Source organism: Protopterus annectens, chromosome 11.part0, assembly GCF_019279795.1.
Source record: "Protopterus annectens isolate FY-2018-M chromosome 11.part0, PAN1.0, whole genome shotgun sequence".
NCBI lineage: Eukaryota > Metazoa > Chordata > Ceratodontiformes > Protopteridae > Protopterus > Protopterus annectens.
The window spans coordinates 488034217-488060433 of NC_056745.1; the positions used below are offsets into that span (position 1 = coordinate 488034217).

A 26217-nucleotide genomic window follows, 5' to 3' on the forward strand; every position below is an offset into this window, starting at 1 on the left:
TATAATGTGCACGCCCACTTAGCTACACTTAAACATTCCTTAGACTGGTGGAAAAATAGTTATAATATTATTATTATATTATTAGGTTATGTGGGTGTGTATTGTGGTGTTCTGACAACTACTTGGGACTGCAGTCGTGAAATACTGACATTGATTTGGCTTTCAGGCTTCTATCTTTCAGGGACTCCTGCTAATACATATCCTCTCATCTATCAACCTTCTAAGTGTGTGAGGGCACTTTTTCAGGCGTGTCCCTAATGTAGTTTTAGTCCCCCCATCGTTTGTGCCTTTGTTAACATGAACTGCTGTGAGGGAATGTTGCCATACATTTGTTTTCAGACTTCTACCCTTACATTATTCATGCTGCTGTATGACCTGTTCTCCATCAACTTTCCATGCTTGTGGGGCTGTACTTGTGCTTTTTGACTTGTGGGGGATTTATCCCCCGTTATATGTGCGTTTGCACACATTTCCTGCTGTAGCAGGTTGCAAAAGTGCTGTACGGCACTTTAACAATGCAGGGAGGGGGTGTCACAGAACCTGTAGCACACCCCCTGCATTGCTTTCTTATTGTCATTTTTATTTCAGTGTCCGCGGATACTGAAATAATCATTTTATCATTTCAGAGTCCGCGGACACTGAAATACTGGCATAAGATTAGAGCAAAGCTCTAATATTATGCCAGTTTGGCTTTGAGAGTGCTGTACGGCACTTTCTGAGTGCAGGGAGTGTCTTTAGTGTCCGTGTACTACTTGAACACACCCCCTGCACCTGTTCACAGTTCATGTCATGTAGATTAAACAGCAACGTGCCTTCATGCGTATGCAAGGTGTGCTGCTGTTCTAAATGGACACAAACTGCTCCGTGCAAGAATAGTCTTATTCTTGCATGGAGCTTCGTGAATCCCAGGGATGGTCTTATGTTAACACCTTTCCAAAGCATTACAAGCTGTATCTCATTCCCAGATCTGGATCTCTCTTTGGGGTTAATACACTCTTCTACGGGGCCACCCATTAGGAAGAGTTTGACACTCACTCCTTCAAATTTGTAAGTGGGAATCCACTTTTATAATGTACAAAAGTTATATACTTACCATAACGATAGATTTGTAAGAATAGTTTTATCATCAGTAATGACCTAGCCCATCTTTCCTGACCTTGACTAAGAAAGTCTTGTGTTTCTTGTACTATATTATTTGTCACAACTAACCTTAGATTTGGAGAAGGAGATTAGCATACTTGTTATGAGATAATAGTGATGTACTTAGCAGCCTGGGAAAGTTTGATTTACTGTGAGATCCTAATGCATGTTGCACAGTTCCTGTGAGTCATGGAGGATAGACACACTCTTGCAGATGTGTCATAATAGTATGTATATGACTATCATTTATGCAGTACTATTTGCAAAATACTGAAAAAGAATTATACTTTACATGTCACCTGCTACAGCTGGCATTGGAACAGGGCGTTTGCCTCTACCCTTATTAACCAGGGTTCAGACATTTACTCTGGCATTGAAGGGAGGTAAAGAATAAAGAGTGAGCTATGTAGAGTCATTTCACTTTTCCAAGAAGACTGTTTAATTATTTCCTCTACTATCGAATATAGTGATAGCTATCAGGCTCATGGTGGACAAGCCTGATTACAAGGGGCTGCATGATGGATGGGAACGTCTGGCAATCCATGCCTGCTACCGATGTGATCTGGCTCCCTCTCAGAAAAGAGAAAACTACAATTGAGAGTCCCACTACAGAAAATAAAAGTAAAAGACAAGCAGCAAATCTGAAAACATGTTGCAATGACATAAATGGATTTCTCCCCTGCACTTCTGATGTAGGAGTCTGGGACCCCCTCACATTCAATCTTTTATATCCATCTATCTATCTATCTATCTATCTATCTATCTATCTATCTATCTATCTATCTATCTATCTATCTATCTATCTATCTATCTATCTCTATCTCTCTCTATCTCTCTATCTCTATCTCTCTATCTATCTATCTATCTATCTATCTATCTATCTATCTATCTATCTATCTATCTATCTATCTCTATCTCTATTTATTTATAGCTATATCAATATCTATGTATCACTCTCTCTGTATATATATATATATATATATATATATATATATATATATATATATATATATATATAGTCAAGTTTACATAATCAAAATATCAGTAGACCGACTTTTACAACACCAAGATAAAAAAAGCGAAAACTCACAAACCTGACAGTTTACATACCTGACGTACACAAAACCAAACCCAAAAAAATCCCATCTTACCTCCCAGTAAATGCAATTAAGAAACTAAAAACTAACACCACAGCAAGAGTACACTACCATTTTAAAAAAAAAAAACTATGTATCTAACCTCACCTACACCCTGCCCACCAACCAATACACGAATAGCCAAAGATGATCCCACTGAATATTTATGATGGTATCTATTGTCATCATCATCATCCTCTTTCGGCTTTTCCCGTTAGGGGTCGCCACAGCGGATCATCTCTTTCCATTTCTTCCTATCCTCTGCATCTTGCTCTGTCACACCAACCGCCTGCATGTCCTCTCTCACCACGTCCATAAACCTTATCTTAGGCCTTCCTCTTTTCCTCTTATCTGGCAGCTCCATCCTTAGCATCTTTTTTCACAATATACCCATCATCCCTCCTCAGCACATGTCCAAACCAACGCAATCTCGTCTCTCTTGCTTTGTCTCCAAACTGTCCAACATGAGCTGACCCTCTAATATACTGATTCCTAATCCTACCCATCCTAGTCACACCGAGTGCAAATCTTAACATCTTTAACTCTGCCACATCCAGCTCTGACTCCTGCCTTTTTGTCAATGCCACTGTCTCCAACCCATATAACATAGCTGGTCTCACTACCCTCTTGTAGACCTTCCCTTTCACTCTTACTGGTACTCGTCTGTCACAAATCACTCCTGACACTCTTCTCCACCCATTCCACCCTGCCTGTATTCTCTTCTTCACCTCTCTTCCACATTCACCATTACTCTGAACTGTTGATCCCAAGTACTTAAACTCGTCCACCTTTACCAACTCTACTCCCTTCATCCTCACCATTCCTCTACCCTCCCTCTCATTTACACACATATGTTCTGTCTTAGCCCTGCTAACCTTCATTCCTCTGCTCTCTAGAGCATATCTCCACCTCTCCAGAGTCTCCTCAACCTGATTCCTACTCTCACTACAGATCACAATGTCATCTGCAAACATCATAGTCCATGGGGCCTCCTGTCTGATCTCATCTGTCAACCTGTCCATTACCACTGCAAATAAGAAAGGACTCAGAGCTGATCCTTGATGTAATCCCACCTCCACCTTAAATGGATCTGTCACTCCCACTGCAGTCCTCACGACTGTCACACTACCCTCGTACATATCCTGTACCACTCTTACATACTTCTCTGCCACTCCCGACTTCCTCATACAATACCACAACTCTTCTCTAGGCACCCTGTCATATGCTTTCTCCAAGTCTACAAAGACACAATGCAACTCCTTCTGACCTTCTCTGTATTTCTCCAATAACACTCTCAGAGCAAACATTGCATCTGTAGTGCTCTTTCCTGGCATGAAACCATACTGCTGATCACTAATCATCACCTCCCTTCTTAACCTAGCTTCAACTACTCTTTCCCATAACTTCAAGCTGTGACTGATCAATTTTATCCCTCTGTAGTTACTGCAGCTCTGCACATCACCCTTATTCTTAAAGATAGGTACCAAAACATTTTTTCTCCACTCCTCAGGCATCCTCTGACTTTCCAAAAATTTCATGATGGTATCTATTGTACCGACATGAATATTCATTACAAATTCTTAAATTTAATAAACACAATTATTTACTGTCTACTTTTACATTTTTGCAGGGGGACTGTGCCCCCTGCACCCCCTGCAAATTAAATATACCAACTCTGAGATCACACTACAGTGTGGAAATGAGTGGATTTCCTGTTCCACTCAGCTTGGGCAGGTGGCATTTGAAACGTTCAGTCTTCTTAACATCGGTATAATGAAAATTCACTCATATGAAACTTCACTTTTTGGTCTCATTCGGACTTCTGACATTTCGATCATGTCAAGTAGACCTATATATATATATATATATATATATATATATATATATATATATATATGTGTGTGTGTGTGTGTGTGTGTGTGTGTGTATATATATATATATATATATATATATATATATATATATATATACTAACTGTGAAATTTCTGTACCTTGCAGCAAAGGGACACTCCAAGGTGTCACAGTTTTGGACTTTGTATCTATTCCCCAAATTCACTCTTTTAGTCTCACTATCTTGAGAATCCTGGCTGCATTTCATGGAATTTCTACAAGAATTTCATTAATATAGTATCCTTCAGTCACAACAGGGGAGTGCAGATGGAGCACCCCCAAAACCCTGCCCTATAATGTGATGACCTTATGATCTTGTCACACTGTTATTACTGATTAAGTGAAACAGGAGAGAAGTATAGGCAACTCACATTCACTAGAGGATCACAGGTTACCTGAATGGGTGATCCTTCCAAAATAAAATTCACAGAATTGTAGTTTTAGTGTTATGAGTGTTATTGTGAGCTCAACAATTTATACACAGTTGGAAAACAGCATTTGCTCTATTTAAGACAAGCAATATTAAATGTTCTAAATTACTTATGGAACTGTAGACAGCATTCATAAAATACATGAAATATATGACTTTTTAGGTTATCCATGATGTATATGTTTCATCTTCTATGCAGTGAACATGTTGTGGGAAAAGATGCAAGTCTTTTGAGTCCACTGTGTTTGGTTTATCATATAGCATTCTGAAAAGACTATGTTGATCTAAAAGGCTCTTTAGAAAAATACAAATTTTTCAACAACATGTGGGGTCCCTAACATATTGCATATTGTGTAGTGTTTTACATGCCTAACTCTCTGGAATGTTGAGCATTGTTTTCTTATTTGTTTAGATACGGTCATGCAGGAGCAAATTTGTTATCCTAATACTCCTCAATCCGGTGCCTTCTACAGCATCAAAAAAATGAAAGTGGAGCAAGGTTCTAAATGGGATAAGACTGGAGATGGAGCTCTTATTAAAGTCTATAGTCACAGCAAAAAGATGCAAGTCGCACAAGTCTCAGTTCCCTGCACATCAGGAGTAGTGGCAGGGTCAGGGCAGGCTACTCACAGAAGATGTCACCTTAAGCACAAGTTGGAGGACATTGACAGCAACCAAAATATGCCAATAGCTGAGTACTGTACACCAGTGATTCAGGACAATGCTATGGATGCCATAGTAGCTCCAGCTGCTCCCTCAAGTATGGATTACACCTCCATTGGTTGCCTCACTAAAGAGGGCTTCACTTTAATTCGAGGTGGGATGCTCTTCTCCAGGACCGATGCATATAAAGTGCTAGACTTTCTTGGTCACGGATCTTTTGGCGAGGTAGTTAAATGCAGAAAACAAAGCACGAAGGAGAAAGTGGCCATAAAGGTGTTGACATCTGGGTCACTGTTTGATGCAGAAATTGAACTTAATATTCTGGTCCAACTAGGCAAAGAAAATGCCCATCACTATAACATTGTCAAGTCTTATGAGTGCTTTTGGCACAACCACTCTCTTTGTTTTGTCTTTGAGATGTTGGAACAAGATCTTCACAGCTTTTTAAAGCAGAACAAATACCGCCCCTTGCATCTTAAGCACATTCAGTATATTATGCAACAGCTAACAACAGCACTTATAAAACTAAACAGCCTTGGAATTATGCATGCTGATCTTAAACCAGGAAATATCATGTTGGTTGACCAAGCAAGGCAGCCATACAGAGTCAAAGTGGTTGATTTTGGCATAACATTCCACGTTTCTAAGGCAGGGTGTTATTCCTCCTTTGGGACTAGACATTACAGGTACCATTTCTGAGCTATTGGTTTTACCAGTTTTGTATATGGGTGTTACTAATGATATGGTCAGGATGTTCAGGTTGCATTGTGGTCACATGAACACTAAACTAGCAAATCAAGTGCTTGTCCCTGAACCATTATGTATATGGTAATTTTGTGTCTACCAATAAATATACAGGCAGCAATGCAGTATTACGGAACTTTGTTTGTGGAATAACAAAGCAACATTCTCCTACAATTGTAGTAGATCAAAACAACATATTTGTAGTGTAAAGATGTGTAGGAAAAGGAATAAGAGTAGATGGGATGGCCATATCAAGACCTATGTGTATGATGTTTCCCCATAATTAGTCCTACAGCATAACAAAGCATGTTATTTGCATTAATATTCATGCATATATCCCATAGAACTCTTTTGCATATTTTAGTGTCTTGGACCCAGCTTGCAGAAGAAAAGCACTGTCACAATATAGAAAAAAAATAACTGCAAAGTGTCCTGTTGTACTAGGAACTGAAGAATAAGTGTGCTATTTAGTTGAGCTCAGGTGGTTTAGATTAAACAGAGGCTACCAAGCACTTTTCAGAACTTGGCCTTGATTACATTGAACATCTGTTTTGTTACTTGACCACTTTGACAGTGGCCACTGTTTTTCATTCCTGTGGTACCAGGTCACTTGAATTGTTCTTGCAAACTGATGAGCTGTTGAATTAACCTAGTCATTATTTAAAATAATTTGTCCTGGTGAGGGTTCAATTGGTATGCTGAGCAAAGGAAAAACAGACTTTTGTATCCATTACAAAAATGCCCAGCTTATCTGGCAAATCCCCAAGTGTTCCCAGGCAAAACCAGATGACTGCATCTATAGCAACAGTTTTCACATCATTGCGCAGAATCTCTATGTGTTCCCAGGTAAAACAAGACTTCATATCCACAGCAACAGTTATCAGCTCATCCCACAGAATTATTGAGTATTTCTGGGGGACCAGACATCTTGATCCACAGCAACAGCCTCCAGCTCATCCTTTTGGAATCCCAAACATCCTAGGCAAAGTCAGTAGTATAACCTCTCCAGCATGTGCCAGCTACATTAATATAAAGGGAATAAGTCCTGACTATGGTCAATGAGAAGTGAGATCACTTTGTGGCTCAGGCACCTAGTGTTCCTGATGAGGGTGGGTGGGGTGAGGGTAATGAGGCTTTGTGTGATAGCCTCTCCTTCGGGGCAGAGATGAAGAGAGAGAGATGATTCACTTTCAGGCTGGTTGTACTTGCTGTCCAGTGGAGACTGAGATCAGGTAACAACAAATACAGCTGGGTTAGGCATTTGGGGAGAAAACTATGAGACATCACCATCCGAGAAATGGTGGCACATCATTACAGAGTTTGTCACTGACCTTTTTGCCAAAGGTACTGAGGTGTTGACTGTATTTTTCAAGAGCCTTGCATTCAAACATTGCAGTCTATTCAGTCATGCCCATCCAGTTATCTCCATCACTCCCTGTGTGAGGTTGTGAAGTCTCCCAGTACAAATACAGAGTCAACAAGTAGGAGCCTATCAAGCATTATGTCTCTGGGTCTAAGGCTAAATCCTTTAAGTAGCTAATAGATGCATATATACAATATATAAAGTCTCCCAGTATGACTACAGAGGCAGCAAGTGGGAGCCTAATAATCATTATTCCTTCGGGCCCAAGACTAAAGCCTTTAAATACCTAATAAATAAATATACACAAAATACAGGTAGGAATTTTTCCCTCTGCAGCACACAGAAATGGACAACATCCTGTCAACATGTGGCAGAAAATCTATCTGTACATCACCCAATAAGAAGTTTGTGTGTATCTTTATCACTCAGTAAGATGTTTCTGAGTATCTTTATACCCACCTGGAGCTTTTTCTGAGGGGCAATTCCACACTAAGGATGAGAACACCACCCCCATTTGAAAAGTCTTGTTCTAGAAATAGCGCTCTGTGTAGAGACAGGACTACCTGTATATAACTAGTACTTTTCCACTTCCTACCCAACCTGTAGCTCCTTCTTAACAGTTAGCTCTCAGTCCATATCCCAAGATACAGGTTCTAGTGTCTGGGTCTAATCTACCTGATTCCATTCTGCTCCTGCCTGCTTGACTGATATTGCAGCAGATCCATACCCTTCCTTTTGCAGGTGGTGTGTCCACACAGTAGTTCCATGCATTTTTTTTCAGACTGAGTCCAAATGGGCTACATGGGTCATCTGGTCATTAGATGCTTACAAGGGAACACCCCCACCCCCCAGTCTTGGCTCCATTAGTGGGTCTAAATATCCCTGTTCTGGGCAATGATGTCATACTCTTTACAAGAGCTGTCACCTATGCGTCATTTTTATGAATCTTTTTTTTCATCTAACATCTTCTATTAGACTAATTTGCTGTTCACAATTAGATAAGCTATTTACATCTATGTTTTTTGGAAACAAAGAAAGTAATCACAGGAGTGTAAGCAAACATAAAGTTGGGTTATTAATAATTGGTTGCCCTATATCCATTGTTGGTAAAGCCCAGTAAATTACAGAGATGAGACCCTCATCTTTTATGAGATTCCCTTTGAGGATCATTTCGGGTTACTTAGTAGTTGTTGATGTGTGATGTTAATTTTAACATTATGTTGAGACAATGCAGACTTCTCAGGCCAGGCAGTAGTATATGCATGATTTTTATGATGTCTGACAGAGGGCAAGAGAGCATCTACACTACACCATCAATAAAAGACCTCTGAGCTGGGAGTGAGCATATATTTTTTTGTAGCAAACAACAAATAAGCACTGCACAACACCACGGCAGAATATTCCAACAAAAAACTAGCCGCAAATATTCACTGAAAAAACTTTAATAAAACAAGGTGAGCGCTTACATGATTAAACAAAATCGCTTCATCAGACCATGATAAAACAACACTACAAAACTCATTTAAATAGCATCTCAATTACCATCACACCAATCATCATAAGCTAATTAAGTTCCATAGAAAAAAAACATTATAAGAATTAAACAAACAATCATATATAAAATGCAATAAGATAAATACATAAAAAATATATGAAAATATATAGAACTAAATGCATGGAATACAAAACACTAAAAACTTCTAAAAATAAAACATATAAGATAAAAATTTTACTTTAATAATCTCTATCTTTCAGTACCGGTTTAAGTGGAACATGCTCATTTAATCCAAATCCCCGATGTGCTGACAACTGAATAATCCACCTTAGGTCTTTGCTTTCTGTGGTGTTCACTAAATTCCCTTTTCTTAAACTTTCTTGTACTCCATCAATAGCTATAAATTTAAACCAATGACTTTCGCCTTTTTGGTGTATATGTTTACCAATGGCAGTATAACAATGCCCTTTCCAGGCACAATAATAATGATCCCTAATATGCTCCCTAAGGCACCTATTAGTTTTCCCTATATAGAAAATGAAGCATTGCACACAGTAAGCCAGGTATACTAAGTTCTTAGTCTCACAGGTATCTCTTATCTTAAACTTCTACGCCTTCCCTGTATCAGGGTGAGTAAAGCTATTGGACTTGTCTATGCACTTGCAGTAGGAACATCTATCACAAGTAATGGTGCCAAAATTATTATCTTGAAACACCAAACCAGGTTTGTTATTTACTGGATGGCATAATTTTATTTTTAACTATTTCTTATTTTTATAGACAAACTTAGGTACTTTTGTCTAAGATTTTATTAATACTTGGGTCAGTTTTTAAACTAAACCAATTGTTCTTCACTATATTTCTGATATTTACACTGTCTGTAGTGTATGACATACAGAAAGAAACACTATTCTAATAGCTGTTAAAATTCCTGTTACCAATCTTTCTGACCGGAGTAGAGAAAAAAGGTTTCCCATGTCCCTTTCTGTCCTCCCTGGCTTTACTGTATGCTAAATCTACCTCCAGATTTATATATCCTTGTTGCAAAACGTCTTGACTAGCTTGCTGTAGGCTTCTTTCGAAATCTTCATCTCTATCATGGTGTCTAGAGACCCTCAGTGCCTGACCTGTCACTATATTTTTAAAAATGTGTTGTGGATGCATACTATTCCAATGGAGATAGCTATTTCTATAGCAATCTTTCTTAAACCTACTGGTATGTATCTCATTGTTTTTCTCCCTGGACAAAGTCACATCAATAAAGTCTATTTCAGAGGTAAAGCTTTTCATAGTGAACTTTAAGAAGTCACTAGTACAGTTTAAATACTCTAACAAAATCACATAAACTATCATAATCTCCCTTTTAAAAGATAAAAAGGTTGCCCACAAAACAATGATAGAAGCATACATGCTTACTATAAGCTGAAACTTTCAAAATATATTCACTTTCCCATTCAGCCATAACCATATTGGCATAGCTATTGGCACATTATATGCCCATAGCTACGCCATCAGAAAATACAAAACATTATGCTCTAACACTAATTCTAGCAAAAAGCATAACAATTCAATCCTATCTACTGGAAGGGTGTTATCATTAAGATGAAAGCTACGTACATAAGTGATTCCTATTTTCGCTTGGGATCACTGTAAACAAAGATGTAACATCTAGGGTTACCATAAACTCTTCTCCTGAGGCCCTAAAGGTGGAATGAAAATTATAAAAATAATTTATTAAGAAATGTTTAGTGTCATGAAGCACTATCTCATACTTGTCCAAGACCGGTCTTAGCTGTTTCTCAACATATATTGAGACTGGTTCAGTCAACCAGCCTCACCCTGCTACAATAGGTCTAAATGCAGGTGTATAAGGATTTTTATGAATTTTCTGTAGACTGTATAAACATGGTACCAAGGGATGTTCCACTACAAAGTACTGAAAGAGCTTCTTAGAAATTACATTTTCTTGAAAACAATTAATAATAGAATTAAAATAATGTTCTAGCATAGTCTCAGTAAAAGCTGAATCAACAGTTTTATAAGTATTTCCATCATTTAACATATAGGTTCATAGGTAGGTACTAGGCTATCTGCCTGAAGGCATTTATAAGCCTAGCCAGAATGTGTTGGCTTTCGCCGCCCCCTTAGATTAGTTCCCTGTGCCTCTGTCCAGCAGAGCCACTGAAGTGATCCCCGAGGTAAACTTTCTCTTTACCATCCACACGTCAAGGTTTCTCTTGAAGAGTGTTAGCGAGGAGCTCTGCCTAATGTAGATTGGAATCTTGTTCCAAAGCATGGGAAGTCTCTGGGACAGGAATCTATCCCTCCAGCATGTCCTATTTATTGTTGTGGTGAGATTTAAATCCCTAGAGTGTGTGGCTCGAGGGGATATGGTTTTCTTTAGGTGGAGCATGTCCATCAATTCTGGGTTGGACATGGCCTTGTATGTTAGGCAGAGATCACCTCTGAGTAGGCGATATGCAACCAAGTACAGCTGGAGTTTCTTCAGTCGAGCTGCATAGGGCATCTGTTTGAGGCCAGTTATCCTCTTGGTGAGGCACTTCTGTGGTCTTTCCAGCTGTTGCAGGTGTCTTGTAAGGTACATCCCAAATGGGGCGTTGTACTCTATGATGGGTTTGATGAGTGATGAGTAGAGGGGCACAATGACCTCTTTTGATCTGGATGTGAACCCTTTTGTGATTAGGTGGGGCACATAGAAGGATTTTCTAACCACTTTGGCAATGTGATTATCAAAGGAGAGATTACTATCTACTTGTTTCCCCAGATCCCTTAGTACGTCTTCTGTATTTAGGGGACTACCACTTATGTGGTAGTTTGTGGGTACTTTGTTTTTTCCAAAGGGGATGACTATGCACTTTTTGGCATTTAGTTTGAGGCCATGATTTTGACACCAGGTATCCGTCTCAGTGATACCCTTTTGGAGGATGTCTGTGTCAGCTGGAGTGTCAGTTATAGCCCCTAGTTTGCAGTCATCTGCAAACTTAGTCAGCCACAGTCCTCCTGTGCTTGCCTGTACCTCTGAGAAGTCTATGCCGAACATGTGGGGTCCTAGGACTGAGCTCTGGGGAATGCCACTTGTAACCGGTTTAGAGTCGGACCTAGCTCCCACAACTCTCACCATGTGGGTTTTGTCCGTGAGCCAGTTGGCAACCCATCTTGTGACGTAGGGGTTTATGTTCAGGCTGGTGAGCTTGTCTATAATACCAGAATGGGGAATGGTGTCGAAGGCCTTTGCAAGGTGTAGGTAGGCTGTGTGTACCACCTTTCCCTTGTCTATAGCCTTGGTAACTGTCTCAAAGAAGTCCACCAGGTTTAGGAGGCATGATCTGCCCTTAACAAAGCTGAACTGGGTAGGGTCCAGTGCTTGGAGGTTCCCAATGTCTCTGTTAATGAGTTCCATGATGATGCGCTCCATAGCCTTGCAGACCAAGCTAGTCAGGCTTATAGGGCGATAGTTCCCGGGGTCTGTTGTGGCTCCACCTTTGTGGAGTGGAATAACTGTTGCTGTGCACCACTCTATGGGTACATAGCCTGTGGAGAGGCTGAGTCTGAACAGTGTGTTTAGGTGAGGGGTTAGTTAGTCTTTGAGCTTGTGTAGGATGCAGCCTGGGACACCATCCGGTCCCATTGATTCTGTGTTTTTGGCTTTGGGGAGGGCTGTTTTAACCTGAGTGTCTGTGATTTCAGGGCCTCTACATTCTTCTGGTATGGTTATGAGCCCTTTTGGGGGTGAGAAGGGGGTGAAGTTTGCACTGAACCTGTCTGCCAGGATGTTGGTGATATTGGTCGGTTCAGTGTATTTTGTGCCATTCTGCACTAACTCTGAACAGATCTAAGCATTGCTACTTGGATTTGCTATTTGGATTCTTGACATAGCTAAAGAATGCCTTGTGGTTATCTTTGGAGTCCTTGGCAATTTTTCTTTCAAAGCTAGCCTTGGATGATTTTTATGAGGGATTGTAGTTTCTTGCTGATACTGATCAGGGATGTCTTCCCTTCTTGGGATTTTACTCTTTTTCTGTACTAGTTTCCTCCTTCTATTGTATAGCTTGTTTATGGCAGGGGTCCACCAGACTGGTTTCCTTTTCTTGGAGGAGTGAGTCTTGGTATATCTTGGGATAGCATGATCCATGCATTCTTGAAGGTGCCCATAGAATGCATTAGTAAAGGATTTTGCAGCTTGGACAGCGTTATCCTTTAGCATGGGGGCTTTGAAACGTTCCACCTCAGTCTTAACTAACGTGAAGTTTGCTTTTGAAAAGTTTTTCACAGTGGTTTCCTTGACCGGGGGGGGGTGGGGGGTGGGGGTGGAATGTGGATATCAAGAGTGATTTTATGGTCAGATCTAACCAGCGAGGGGTTGACCTCCGGTTTGGAACACCGATCGCCCATGTTGGTTATGACCAGGTCCAATATGTTGTCACCTCTGGTGGGAGTGTTGACCAATTGATCCAGGGCATTTGAGTTTATAAATTCTAGGAAATGTTGGGCAAGGGAGTTAGTACTTGAGTAGTTCTCCCAGTTAATGTTTGGGTAATTGAAATCACCCAATATTAGAGTGTTTGGTTTGACCTTTATGTTTCCCAGTGTTTCCAGAAACGTGGAATGGGGGTCCTGGAACATGGTGGGTGATCTGTAGCAAGCTACAATTTGAATTGCAGTTTTGCCCATTGTTAGTTGCACGTGGATGATCTCTGAAGCATTGTGCTGTGCCACTAACCTGGAGGTGTGGGTATCCTTAATGAATATGGATACGCCCCCGCCTTTTGTATTTCGGTCCGGGTTTTGTGTCCGAAATGTATGGTATGAGTTGTAGCCTGGTAGTGCTGGGGTGCTCTCTGGAGCCTTAAACCAGGTTTCTGTTACTGCACATATATCAATTTTTTCCATACTGAGGAGTGCCTCGAGTGCATGCATTTTGAGGTTTAGACTTCTGGCATTGAGTAGCATTACCCTCAGTTTTTTGTTACTTGTGCTATTTATGATGGTGGGTTTGTCTTTTGAGCCTTGTCTAAAAAAGGCACTATGGGGGTGGCAAAGAGCCTTGGCCAGTATTCAAAAGCCTAAGGGTGACAGGTGCAAGCTGTCTCTAGTGAAGCAGCGTGGCTTGTCGAGCATGAGATCCCAGGTGGACAGACACTGGATCCCCTTTGAATGACACCAGAAACTTAGCCAATTGTTGAAATTGATCATTTTTTCTTTATACCATGGTATCATTCTTGGTGAGGGCAGGATGCTACTCAGGGTCAAGGTCATACCAGCCTGGGCTACGTTATCAGAGAGCTCTTCTATGTCTCTTTTCATGTAGTCCAGGGAGGTACGGCTCAGGTCATATAATTTATTATGGTATAATAATAGACCTTATCCATAACAGCAATAGATCTACCCTTGTCCGCAAGTCTAATTACTATGTCTTCACATTTCTGCAATTCATCTAATGCTAATTTCTCATTCATGGTGAGATTAAAACACTTTTTCTGTCTATCATTGTTAATTAAACATGGCATATATATGTTAGTGCTAGGTTTCTTGAAGACTTGAACATTATCATTTTCATCACAATTGGTGAACATAGATTTCAATGCCAAGTTACGAATAAACAGTCTAAGCTCTACAATAGTTTCAGTTAAATCAGCCCATTGGGCAGGAATGAAAGACAAACCTTTATTAAGTAAAGAACGTTCATAGTCAGTCAAGTGTCACTTAGAAATATTCACAACTAATTGTTCGTTATTTTCCACATCTTTTTTATGGTTTGTGGTTGGCTGTCCTGAAAGGATTGTTTCCTTTTGGTCTTCCCTCCTTCTACGATGCTCTCTTTCATTTCTTTTTGATGTATCCAAAAAGGAAGTGGCAAACCAAAGAAAACTGATTCATCATTGGCTGTATTGATTTTCCTACACACTACTGGTTCAGCATCTTCCCTCTCCTCGGGACTACTTCTTGATGTCGAAAGCCGATAATATCGAAGCTGATATTGTCGGCACCACAACATCGAAAGCTCAGAACATCATGCTCTCTTTCATTTCTTTTCGATGTATCTGAAAAGGAAGTGGCAAAGTGAAGAAAACTGATTCATCATTGGCTGTATTGATTTTCCTACGCACTACTGATTCAGCATCTTCGCTTTCCTCGGATCTACTTCACAATGTCGAAAGCCGACAATATCGAAGCTGATATTGTCGGCACCATAACATCGAAAGCGCAGAACATCATGCAGGTAAACGGAAATCTCTGTAGGGGGAGATTTCTATTTACCTCAATGTAGTGCGGTCTCGGAGTTGGAATATTTAAGTAGGGGGGGTGTGGGGGGGGGTGCAGGGGAGCTTGCCCCCCTGCCTACGCTAGTTAGTTTTTATTTTTGTTTGTTTTTTGTTTTTTAAGCGTTAATCGATGTTTTACTACATTGATCACTAGAGGTCGACCTTTAGTGATTCGATGTAGTAAGATTTTAATAACGTGATATAAACGCTTCTCTTCTTGAACCATTGGTGGTTTATTTAAAGGTACTTCATCTTTTAATGGTTTATTTAAAGGTACTTCACCTTTTGGTGTTCCATACACTGACATTTCCCTAGTAGGTGGAGAAATCAAGTCTACAGATTATGTATGGTTTACATTCACAACATTCACATTCTCATTAATATTTTCGTTGACATTATCCTTGTTGTTATTATTATTGATAGGTGGAACAGAAGTGGATGCCCTTCGAACCTCTCTCAGCCAAGTAAAGACATTCAGCTCCTTAAAATCCCGTAGATCTCTCTGTAGCTTCTTTTTCTTTTGTAAAAGTAATTTATGCTCATATGAGTGCACATGTTCCATTAATTCACTGACTCGTAAGTCAGTATAATCACAATTTCGTCATTATACAATTTGTTCTGTAGTCTATGAATATCATTACAAATCTGCTGCTCTAATGGAGAAAAAAGTCAGAGTGGTTTCATATCCAAAAAGCTAGCTTCCAGATTGATTTTCTGCCATTTCACCAGCAGTTATAGGTAGGTATCTTCATAGGTGGGCATATTCAGAAAACAAAGCCCCCTCGGAACAACCCGCATAGTGCAGCAGGCTCCCAGATGTAGTCTCTGGCATTGGAAGCATTTCAGATGGTACATGAGATTTTCTAGCTGTCTTAGCAAATCTCTGACTCACTGCTGCTCACTTGCACTACAGTCAGAGTTTGGTGGCAATGCTTCCAAACCATCAGTTAATAAAGGATTCCCTTCGATATTCAAAAAATTCAAAAGATGAAGATTTTTACTTCTGGTATTAGGAATTTCAGGAGCATAATCCAACTGAATGTTAGGGGTAAACCCTTCTGCCATGTTAGCCGGAGAGACCAAAATAGTAAAAAAATGAAATAATCCAAACAGGAATCACCAGTGTTGAAGATGTGCTAGATAGCTAAGGGTCCAAGGTAGCAAACAACAAATCAGCACTGCACAGCACCACGGCAGAATATTCCAACAGAGTATTCCAACAAAAAACTAGCCACAAATATTCACTGAAAAAACTTCAATAAAACAAGGTGAGCGCTTACGCGATTAAACAAAATTGCTTCATCAGACTTTAGAACAACACTACAAAATGCATTTGAGTAGCTGTGTTGCTACGATATTGCTCATTTCCTCCATTTTCCAGTTTCTTCTCACTATTAAATGCATACCTGTGTATTTTAAATCATCCCAAGCTGCATATTTAAAAATGCTTAGAGAAGGATTCAAGAAATACCCATGATAATGTAAGCTATGAGGATTTCCTTACCTCTGTTGATTATTCTGATGGGTGGCTAAAGTGATGGTCTCGTCAAAGAAGAGGTATGATACAGAGTAGTACACAATGAAAAAAAACAGATGATGTGTGAGTCTGCAAGAAATTATGGTATGAATGACGATGTTATATATTAATATAGTTGAATGAACATAGCTTAGATTATATAATACTGGATATAGAAAAACAATAGGCCGGGAAAAATTATATTTTAAGGACTGAAGCAGCCATGGGAAGAATTGGTTGACTTTCAGCACAATGTTCTTGTAGACAATATGACAGGTAAGGATACCCTTTTTGTTGATGGATAGTCCTTGGAAGAGATGCTACAAAGGACTACACTGTAAGTAAGCACTATTGAATAGCAGACAAAATAATCCGTTAATGCTGGCTATTAAAATGTAAATTAGAGTTAAGTGTATGGGCACATACAGATAATTATAGACACTAAGAAAGAGTTGCTAGTAAGGTGATTTGATTAGTCAAATGATACATCCAGCTTTCACCCCAAACTGGAAAAGTATTGAAGTGAGAATAACAGAGCTATGATTGACTGTGTGCTTTCTCCCTGTCGAAAATATAATCAAAATGGTTATAGGACTGGGTATAGGTATGCTCTGGTAAGAAGAGAATTATGCTGTTGGAGTGAAAGCTGTCATATTATAGGGACAAGAAAATTGTTATCACCAAGACTTAGGGAAATGTATGTAATAAGAAATGCAATAATGTTCTACTGAATGCAAATATGTTGCTGCTAATAACAACAATGAAGACAGCCCTTTAACAAAGCATAACATGCATTATATTGCCCTATTAATTGTGTGTTGCAATAGAAATGATGGTGCTGTGACATCACATCTCTTAAAGTGACAGCATACACTCAAGAGGGGACATACAGATGTACTCACCATTTTATTTTCTGATCCCATTGCCAGAAAGCTATCAGTCTTCTTCTGAGAGGGTCACTTTAAAAGTAAATCATAATATTTGGGTTTTCCCAGACTTATGTCTTCTTTCCCTGCCAGTATTTTCATCAGTGGTTCCTTTGTATCTGTAAAGATCTGTGCCAGCCTCCGATCAGTGTTCCAGACAACAATGGATGTTGCACGAAGTACTCATAGTTAGTCAGCATTGTTAGGATTAGTTCTTCAGTTCTCATCATTTTCAGAACCTGATATTCAGAATCAGTGCTTGAGTAATATTGTATGAGTAGTCGTTCATATCTGTTAACCATTTTTTTCTCTAGAGCTCTTTAGTCAGATATTTAGATATAGTAATAAAAACGTTGAAACTAGGATTGTGTCAAATGATGATCAAATTGTATATCATAACCAATGGTTTCTTTTAACTTCTTTTTATTTGATCTCTTTTTCTTAGGAAATGAATAAGGGAAATAAGGGCAAAGTTTTTTTTTTTTTTTTTTTTTACTGTTTATGGATGTTCTATTTCCCTTTCTACAAGTGGTAGAGTTTTGATGACATTTAAGTAAACAGCATCACAGCTGTAACTAGAGGTGAAGGGTGTGGATGCCTCAGACTCAAGTTGTTAGGGGGTGCAATCAGCAGCTGTCAATGAGGCATAAGTGCAATATCAGTATTCATATCTACAGGTGGTATTAAAACATCTTTAAACAGTGCAGATACCACACTCATGGAACTCATTGTGTTGGTAACTGTAACAAGTAGCTTACTGCAGTTACAGGTTAGTGTAGATGAGATTGCAAGTTAGAGTTGAATGAGTGTGTGTGTGTGTGTGTGTGTGTGTGTGTGTGTGTGTGTGTGTGTGTGTGTGTGTGTGTGTCTGTGGGTTTGTATCTGTGCACTCATCTTCAGCTTTGGGAAGACTTTGTTTAATTCTCCTCAATTTTGGACTGAGGATGCATCAGCCTGAAGAACTGCCCAGGGCACCAGATTCGATATCTATGACTTGGAACAGGACAGAAAGAATAAGGTGGTGATAATCAAAAAATATCACTTCGTAAAGTGTGTAAGGTTTTGAAACAACATAAATCTACTTCTTCCAGATGCATTTTGTGGAGGCGCTAATATTCAAATGACTCCTAAAGAGAGGGACTTGAAGTCATTTCTTAAAATACCTAAAATTACCAGTTGTTTCCTGGAGCAGAGGGACAAATCATTGCTTGTGACCCAAACGGGCTGGAATAAGCAACTGGGAAGGGTAATGTGATTTGAACAGCTGTTGTCAGCTCGCTCTTTCAGCAGGGATGGAGGGAGGCAGAGAGACAGGCTTGTTGCTGTCTAGGCATCCAACAGGGGCTGGATGTCACTTTAGAAAAATACTGCTGGATGTCATTGTGGGAACATGCTTCCAGTAGGAATGGGGTGGGTGGTGGGCATGCATGTTAAGCAGCATAAGCGGTGGCTGATTCATACATGTGCAGAATGCTTATGCTTTAGGGTTGTTATAAAATCAAAATGCCTTTCTCTTAGGTAATTTCAAAGCAGAAACAACAAAGTGTTCATGTTTTTCACATTTAAGAACATGCACCACATAGGTAAATGTCGAACTGAATGTTTTGATATGCTATGAAACAAGAGAAGTGACAAAAATTCCTTAACACTGAGGCTAAAGTTTCATTAAATGAAAATCGACTCTTTACAGTAGTTGAGGACCTGGACTGCTCTTTATACCATGTTTCTTTAAAAAATATATCAGCTCTGCCATTAGAAAAATGATAACAACACAGAATGAGTTTATACTCATTTTCAGGCAGGATTATTTTGCACAAAGTAATAGTCCTATTTCAAAGTTTATTCTGTGCTTGATATATAATGAACTCATGCTAACTGTACAACTAAAGTATAGCACTCAGTTGCTAAAGAGCTGAACTTTGCTGGGACTGTTGTAGTCATTTTCTGATTCAGTCTCTGTTTTAGCTGAAAGGCAGCAAAAGCACACTAGATTTATGTTTTGACTTTTCTAAGCGATAGATTATTGGAAGATATCAGAGGAATTAGTTAACTGTGTGTTGCATTAGTGTTTGCACTATTTACTGAGCAGATATGCTGACTCACCCTTCTACCTTTGGTATCTGTTGCAGAGCTCCAGAAATGATCATTGGTTTACCACTTTCTGAAGCCTATGACATGTGGTCACTTGGCTGTGTCCTTGCAGAGCTTTTCATAGGCATGCCTTTGTATCCTGGTGCTACAGATTATGACCAGGTAAGTTTATGTTTAGCTGTGAAAAGAAGGACCATAATAATGCTGTGTATCCCCATTAATGACTTAAACTTTCTTTGTGTACCTTCTCTTATCTTATACTGGGACAGCACTGTTACTTTTGCATGACTAAGCATGTTTTATTTTGTGTGCTGCCTTTTTTTAAAGTATAATTCCTCTGATCTCCTGGACAATCTTAAAATGCTCAGTGGGACTCCCTGATAGTTAACAGATATGCAATGAGTTTCTGTGTTTTTGTAGTTTCACTTCTGGTTTCCTGGCTTTGCAAATGCAAGATCTCCTCTGGGAGGAGCTTTTTGGCTGTTAACCAGGCGAAATACCAAAAACATTCATGATCCAGTGGTACATATGTAAATAGGACAAATAATGTGTGCCTAATATTTTTGCCCAAATGGTTCCTTTCTACTTGCCTTCCTTGAAATGTTCTGATAATTCAGAGGTTATGAAAAATAAAAATAGATCCTTGGTGGATACAAAAAACGCACCTTAAATTAAAAACTCCACACAACTTATTAATAACTGAACGCAACATGACTTATTTAACTGCAACCAAACTAAACTATTTTACAAGGCTAGTTAAGAGATGTGCACAAGAGTTTAGGTTAAGAACAGCTCAAACTATGTTCCATAGACACCTGACTTTTCCTTAGCATCTCATAAGTTCATAGGTGTGTACTAGGCTAATGGCCCTGGAGCCTTTATATGTGTAGCCCATAGGATTACCCTGGCATTGTGGCACCCAACCTTAGTTCTCAGTGCCTCTGTTGAGTAGAATCACTGGAGTGATCCCCAGGGTGAATTTTCTATTTCCCATCCACTCATCAAGATTTCTCTTGAAGAGGGCCAGTGAGTTGCTCTGTTTGACATGTATGGGAAGTCTATTCCATAGCATGGGCTGTCTCTGGGTTATGAACCTGTTCCTCCAGCTTGTTCTGTTGATTGTGGTAATGAGGTTGAGGTCTCTGGAGCGTGTGGTGTGGAGGGATTGGGATTTCTTTAGATGTAGCATTTCTAACAGAGCTGGGTCAGACATGGCTTTGTAAGTCAAGCAGAAATCGCCTCTAAGTAGACGATATGAGACAGAGAATAGTTGCAGTTTTCTAAGTCTGTCCATATAGGACAAGTTTTTAAGGCCTAGGATCCTCTTTGTGAGGTACTTTTTTGGCCTCTCCAGTTGTTGCAGGTGTCTAGTGAGGTATATGCGAAATGGGGCATTGTACTCTATGACTGGCCTAATAAGGGAAGAGTAGAGGGAGATAATGACCTCTTTCTTCCTGGATGCAAAATCCTTAGTAATGAGATGTGCCACACAGAAGGACATTCTGACCATAGTGGCAATGTGGTGGTCAAAAGAGAGGTTGCTGTCAGTCTGTGTTCCCAGATCTCTTATAATGCTTTCTGTGTTTAGTGGACTACCATCGATGTGGTAATTCATGGGAACCGGATTTTTCCCAAAGGGGATGACAACACATCTTTTGGCATTGAGCTTAAGGCCGTGGTTCTAACACCAGTCATTGGTCTCAGAGAAGCTTTTTTCTGTAGGATGTCAATATCACTTGGGGAGTTAATAATATACTTGGGGAGTTAATAATAGTTCCCAACTTGAAATCGTCTGTGAACTTTGTCAGCCAGAGTCCCTTCGTGGTGGCCTGGACTTCAGAGAAGTAGATACCAAACAGGAGAGGACCTAGGCCTGAACCCTGTGACATTCCACTCGTGACTGGTCGGCAGTCTGACTTGGAGTCAGCTATTTTCACACTGTGCATTCTATCTGTGAGCCAGTTTGCAATCCACCTAGTGATATAGGAGTTGATGCCTAGCTTAGTGAGTTTTTCTATGATTCCTGAGTGGGGAATTGTATCAAAGGCCTTGGCCAGATCAAGGTAGGCTGTATAAACCACCTTGCCTTCATCCACAGCTCTGGTGACTGACTCAAAGAAGTCGACCAAGTTGAGCAAGCATGATCTACCCTTCACAAAACCAAACTGTGTGGGATCCAGAGTTTGGAAATTCCCTATATCCTTGTTTATTAGGTCCATGATGATGCATTCCATAGCTTTGCATATCAGACACGTCAGGCTAATGGGACGATACTTCCCTGGGTCTGTTGTTGCGCCTCCTTTGTGGAGAGGGATGACTGTAGCAGTGCACCATTTGGTAGGGACAAAGCTTGAGGTGAGGATGTGATTGAACAGGACACACAGGTGAGGTGCCTGTTCACTCTGTAGTTCATGTAGAACACAGCCAGGGATATTGTCAGGTCCCATAGAAGCTGTATTCTTGGCCTTGGACAGTGCTGTTTTAACCTGTGCAGCAGTAATACTGGGTGCCTGGCAATCTACTGGTATCATGATTGGTCCTTTGGTGGGGGAGAGAGGGGTAAAGTTGGCAATGAATCTGTCAGCCAGTATATTGGCAATAGCTGTTGGCTCGGTATAGGCGGTACCATTGTGCAGTAGCTCAGAGCAAATCAAGGTATTGCTGTGGAGATTCTTTACATAACTATAGAAGGCCTTGTGATTGTCTTTACTATCTGCTGCAATTCTGTTTTCATAGCTAGCTTTATAGGATTTGATGAGGGATCTCAACTTTTTGTTGAGGCTGATAAGGGAGTTTTTCCAGTCTTGGAACGTTACCTTATTCTGCATCAGTTTCCTCCTTATGTTGTAGAGTTTGTTTATGGTAGGGGACCACCAGATTGGCTTCCTTTTTTTGGAGGAGAGTGTTTTGGTTCTATTGGGTATGGCGAGATCCATGCATTTGTGTATGTGTTCGTACAGTGCATTGGTGTATGATTCGGTGGTCATGCAACTATTCTCCATTTGCATGGGTGCCGTGAAGTTAGCCACCTCTGTTTTTAGGAGCCCAAAGTTAGCTTTGGAGGAGTTATTCATGGCGGTTACCTTTGTAGGGGGGGTGGGAGGGATGTGGCTTTCCAAGGTGATTTGTTTGTGCTTGGGTCTAACCAGGAAGAAGATGACTATTGGTGTAGAGCAATGATTGCCCATGTTAGTAATGACAAGGTCAAGGATGTTGCTACCTCTAGTGGGGGTAAGAACGAGCTGGTCCAGGGCATTGGAATTAATGAATTCCAGGAAACATTGGCCAAGTGTATTGGTACACGAGTAGTTTTCCCAATTAATGGAGGGATAGTTGAAGTCGCCCAGTATGAGAGTGTTAGGTGGTGTCTTAATTGTTTTAAGAATGCTCAAACTGCAAGTTACATAAACCAGAAAGGGGAATCCCTGCTACACTGGCATGCAACTAAGGGCACCATTTATCTTAATTACAACAGAGTAGCCCCAGCTCTGGAGGAAACTCTTATATCTAAGACCCAACTTCTTCATCTGTAGTCAACGAGAAAATGAAATGAATATGTAGCCATTGAAGGAGGGCTTCCTACCATTTGCGTTACAGAACCTTTTCTTGTGTGCCTCCAAATCTTTTATGCAGCTTGAGATGAGACCCTAAGGATGGTCTTTAGTTTGCAGATTACACTTTGACTAACAGAATTCTTGCATGCATCTCCTAACAGGCTTCATAATGATGCAGTTTGGTTGTTGTTAAACAAAGGTATTCCATTTGTTTCCCATAGCCAGCAATTTTAAAGGACTGGCAAGATTTCACAGCAAATCAGGGATTTTTGATGGTAAGAAAGGAAGTGTGTGTATAGATGGGATGAATAAATAGACAAGGGCTAAGTAACCCATGGGGTCATACTTATCATCTTATCAGCCTGAGATCAGGGAGAATGAGATATCATCTGCACTTCTCTTGTCTAAAAGTAAGAAAAGTTAAGACTGGTAGGAAAAAGGTGGGTTGATTAGGCAAAGTTATACAAATGCTTGCCAATTTATTTAGTGTAAGTACTCTGGAGTTCAGTAATTTTATGCTTTCCCAAAAGGTTTCAGGTTTTTGCTTTTCCCCTGGCAGCATTAGGGCTTAGTAAGGGTATCACAATGCAACCATGTTCCTCTCGAAATCAGTCATTGAAAGTATAGGAAGTAAAGAGTTATGAGACTAGAATGTGGCACAACTTTTGCAGTTTGAGCCCTTCTTTCAGGTAGAAGGGCCCAAGTAGTAGATGCTTTTTCCCATCCTTTCTCTGAAAATCCATATCTTTCAAGGAGTTATTTCGATGGCCAAGTGGAGCCAAAAGCTGTTTAATAAAACTAGGGTGGTATGAAAATGTACCTTATATGGACATCTCTTCATCTGCAGTGCTCCTATACCTTACTTGATAAATTTTAGACAAGACTGGTAAAGAGACTTAGTGCTGTGAATTGATGCATATGTAACTAGGAGAACATCCATGTAAGTTAGAAGAAATAAATTTGAAGCTATTTTGTCTGAACTAATGACAACCAGGAAGGAATGGATATGTTTTTACCTTACTTTTAATTAGAAATAACATTTGTGTATGATAAGCCTTGAAGGTTTATGAAACTGGACACTTTTTATAGGCTTTATAATATTCTTACAACTTTTTTTTCCTTACTGTTTAAGAAAAGACTGTTATAGTTTGTTATGGTTATTTAATAAGCATGTATACACCTAAAAAATACAAATTTGATGTGCTCTAAATGCAATGCTACTATTTTTTTTCTTTCTTGAAGATTCGTTACATTTCAGAGACACAGGGTTTGCCAGAACAGAACTTGCTAGATGAGGGACGAAGGACAAGACGCTATTTTATAAAAGACTCACACTTTATATTTCTGTGGAGGCTAAAGGTAAACCTTTATTCCTCATTATCCAAAAGAATTAAGTAATGAAATCTGACCCACTGATGTCCAGAAAAGAATTATGTAAAATCATCTTTAATGGCACAATGAGTAGTCTGTCACATAGGTCTGCTCAAACAGGAATTGTGTAAAGTTTTTACATTTTATGTCATGGAACACTTTTCCATTTGCCAAGGTTTAGTATGGTCTGCGTCAAACAGTGGTGGCTGTGCTTCCTCCATAAAGAAAAAATGAAGGAAATGGTATCATAATTGTAATTGTGATGTGTTGGGTAACTGCGTTGTGACAGCTGCTATGTTGACAGAGCAGTTGTGTGAATTGTTGAGCATAGCAGTAGGTAACTGATGTCATTTTCCTGACTTTAGTCTTCAGCTTTAGGTAATATCATCTCCATTACTGCCTAACCAGCCTGGACTATTTTTGCTCATTGCTGCAATATCAGATGCAAGTAACGCAAACAAAAAAAAAATAGAAATAGAGGAAAAAGTTTGTTTACTTCCATTGAAAATGCCAATGCAGTTAATACTCTCAAAAGTTAAAGACTGAGGCCACAAAAATGACTGACATATTTGTAGGTTTATCTCTGTGCACCTGAATCTCTGCTTACCATATTTCATAGTTAAATAATATATATAGTATAGTGCTGTTTGACACTAAGTTGCATAACTTGATGAATCTACTGAGAATCAGTAATTGAAAGAGAAGATTTCTGGATGTGAGTTTTATTTTCTCTGCTACTCAGTAAACATTAGATTTGGTACTTGCCAATGAGTTAATAGTCATACTAATGAAAGTTGCATGCTATGCAGCAGTTTCTACATTGTGGAAAAATAACAGTTTCTACATCCTTTTAGCAAGAGTAGTGAATCGCTTTGACGTTTGTTTTCTGAAAAGGAATGGAGCATTGTAATGTCCTAAAGAGAAGACTTGGGGCATGTATGGGATACGCCGTTACTGGTTTTTTTATTGCTATTAGGTGTACAATCAGCTGGCTAGAAGAAAAGCAGATCTTTTTCCCTGCATTCTAGTTATGGTGTATACATCTTTGTTGTTCCAGTATCTTGTGGTAAATATCTCACTTATATTGTTCTCACGAGTTATTTTAACTTTTTCAATTATGTCACATCTACCACTTTCAGTGAAACATATTCTGCAGATCATCTAATTATAAAGGTTATGCCATGGAGATCACTGTACCACTTTATACCTCACTGATTCGATCCACTATGGAATACACCACTGCTTTTGCAGGCTTTGAACAAGCCACATGAATGAGATGTACAGCGAATCCTTAACAGAAAAAAATTATAAAACTAGAAAACTATTCAGAAAGGATTCAGTAATTATAGGTTCATAGGTAAGTACCAGGATAGCTGCCTTTGCAGGCCATTTTAAGCCTAGTTAATTTCCTTTTCAGTGCTTGAATTAACCTTTTGCATTTGGTATTAGATCAGCTTTACACATCCCATCATCAATAATTATATATTTCTGCTAGTGAGAGTAAATGGGATCATACCATAGATAATTTGGGAGGACCCCTTTGTGAGATAAAGTATTCAGGAGCTGCCTCTGTCCACTCCTAATAGTACACAAGGCAGGCCAGGGGTAAATTTT

General features: G+C 39.5%; 1 protein-coding gene across 1 annotated transcript in view; it reads left to right on the forward strand.

Annotated features, from left to right (window-relative positions):
* LOC122814959 overlaps positions 1-26217 on the forward strand; it is a 196302-nt gene that overhangs the window by 80263 nt on the left and 89822 nt on the right. The window contains exons 4-6 of the mRNA XM_044087216.1: positions 5009-5945; positions 19717-19840; positions 24475-24591. Of these exons, the coding sequence (XP_043943151.1) occupies positions 5009-5945; positions 19717-19840; positions 24475-24591 (1178 nt within the window). The remainder of the gene's footprint in view (positions 1-5008; positions 5946-19716; positions 19841-24474; positions 24592-26217) is intronic.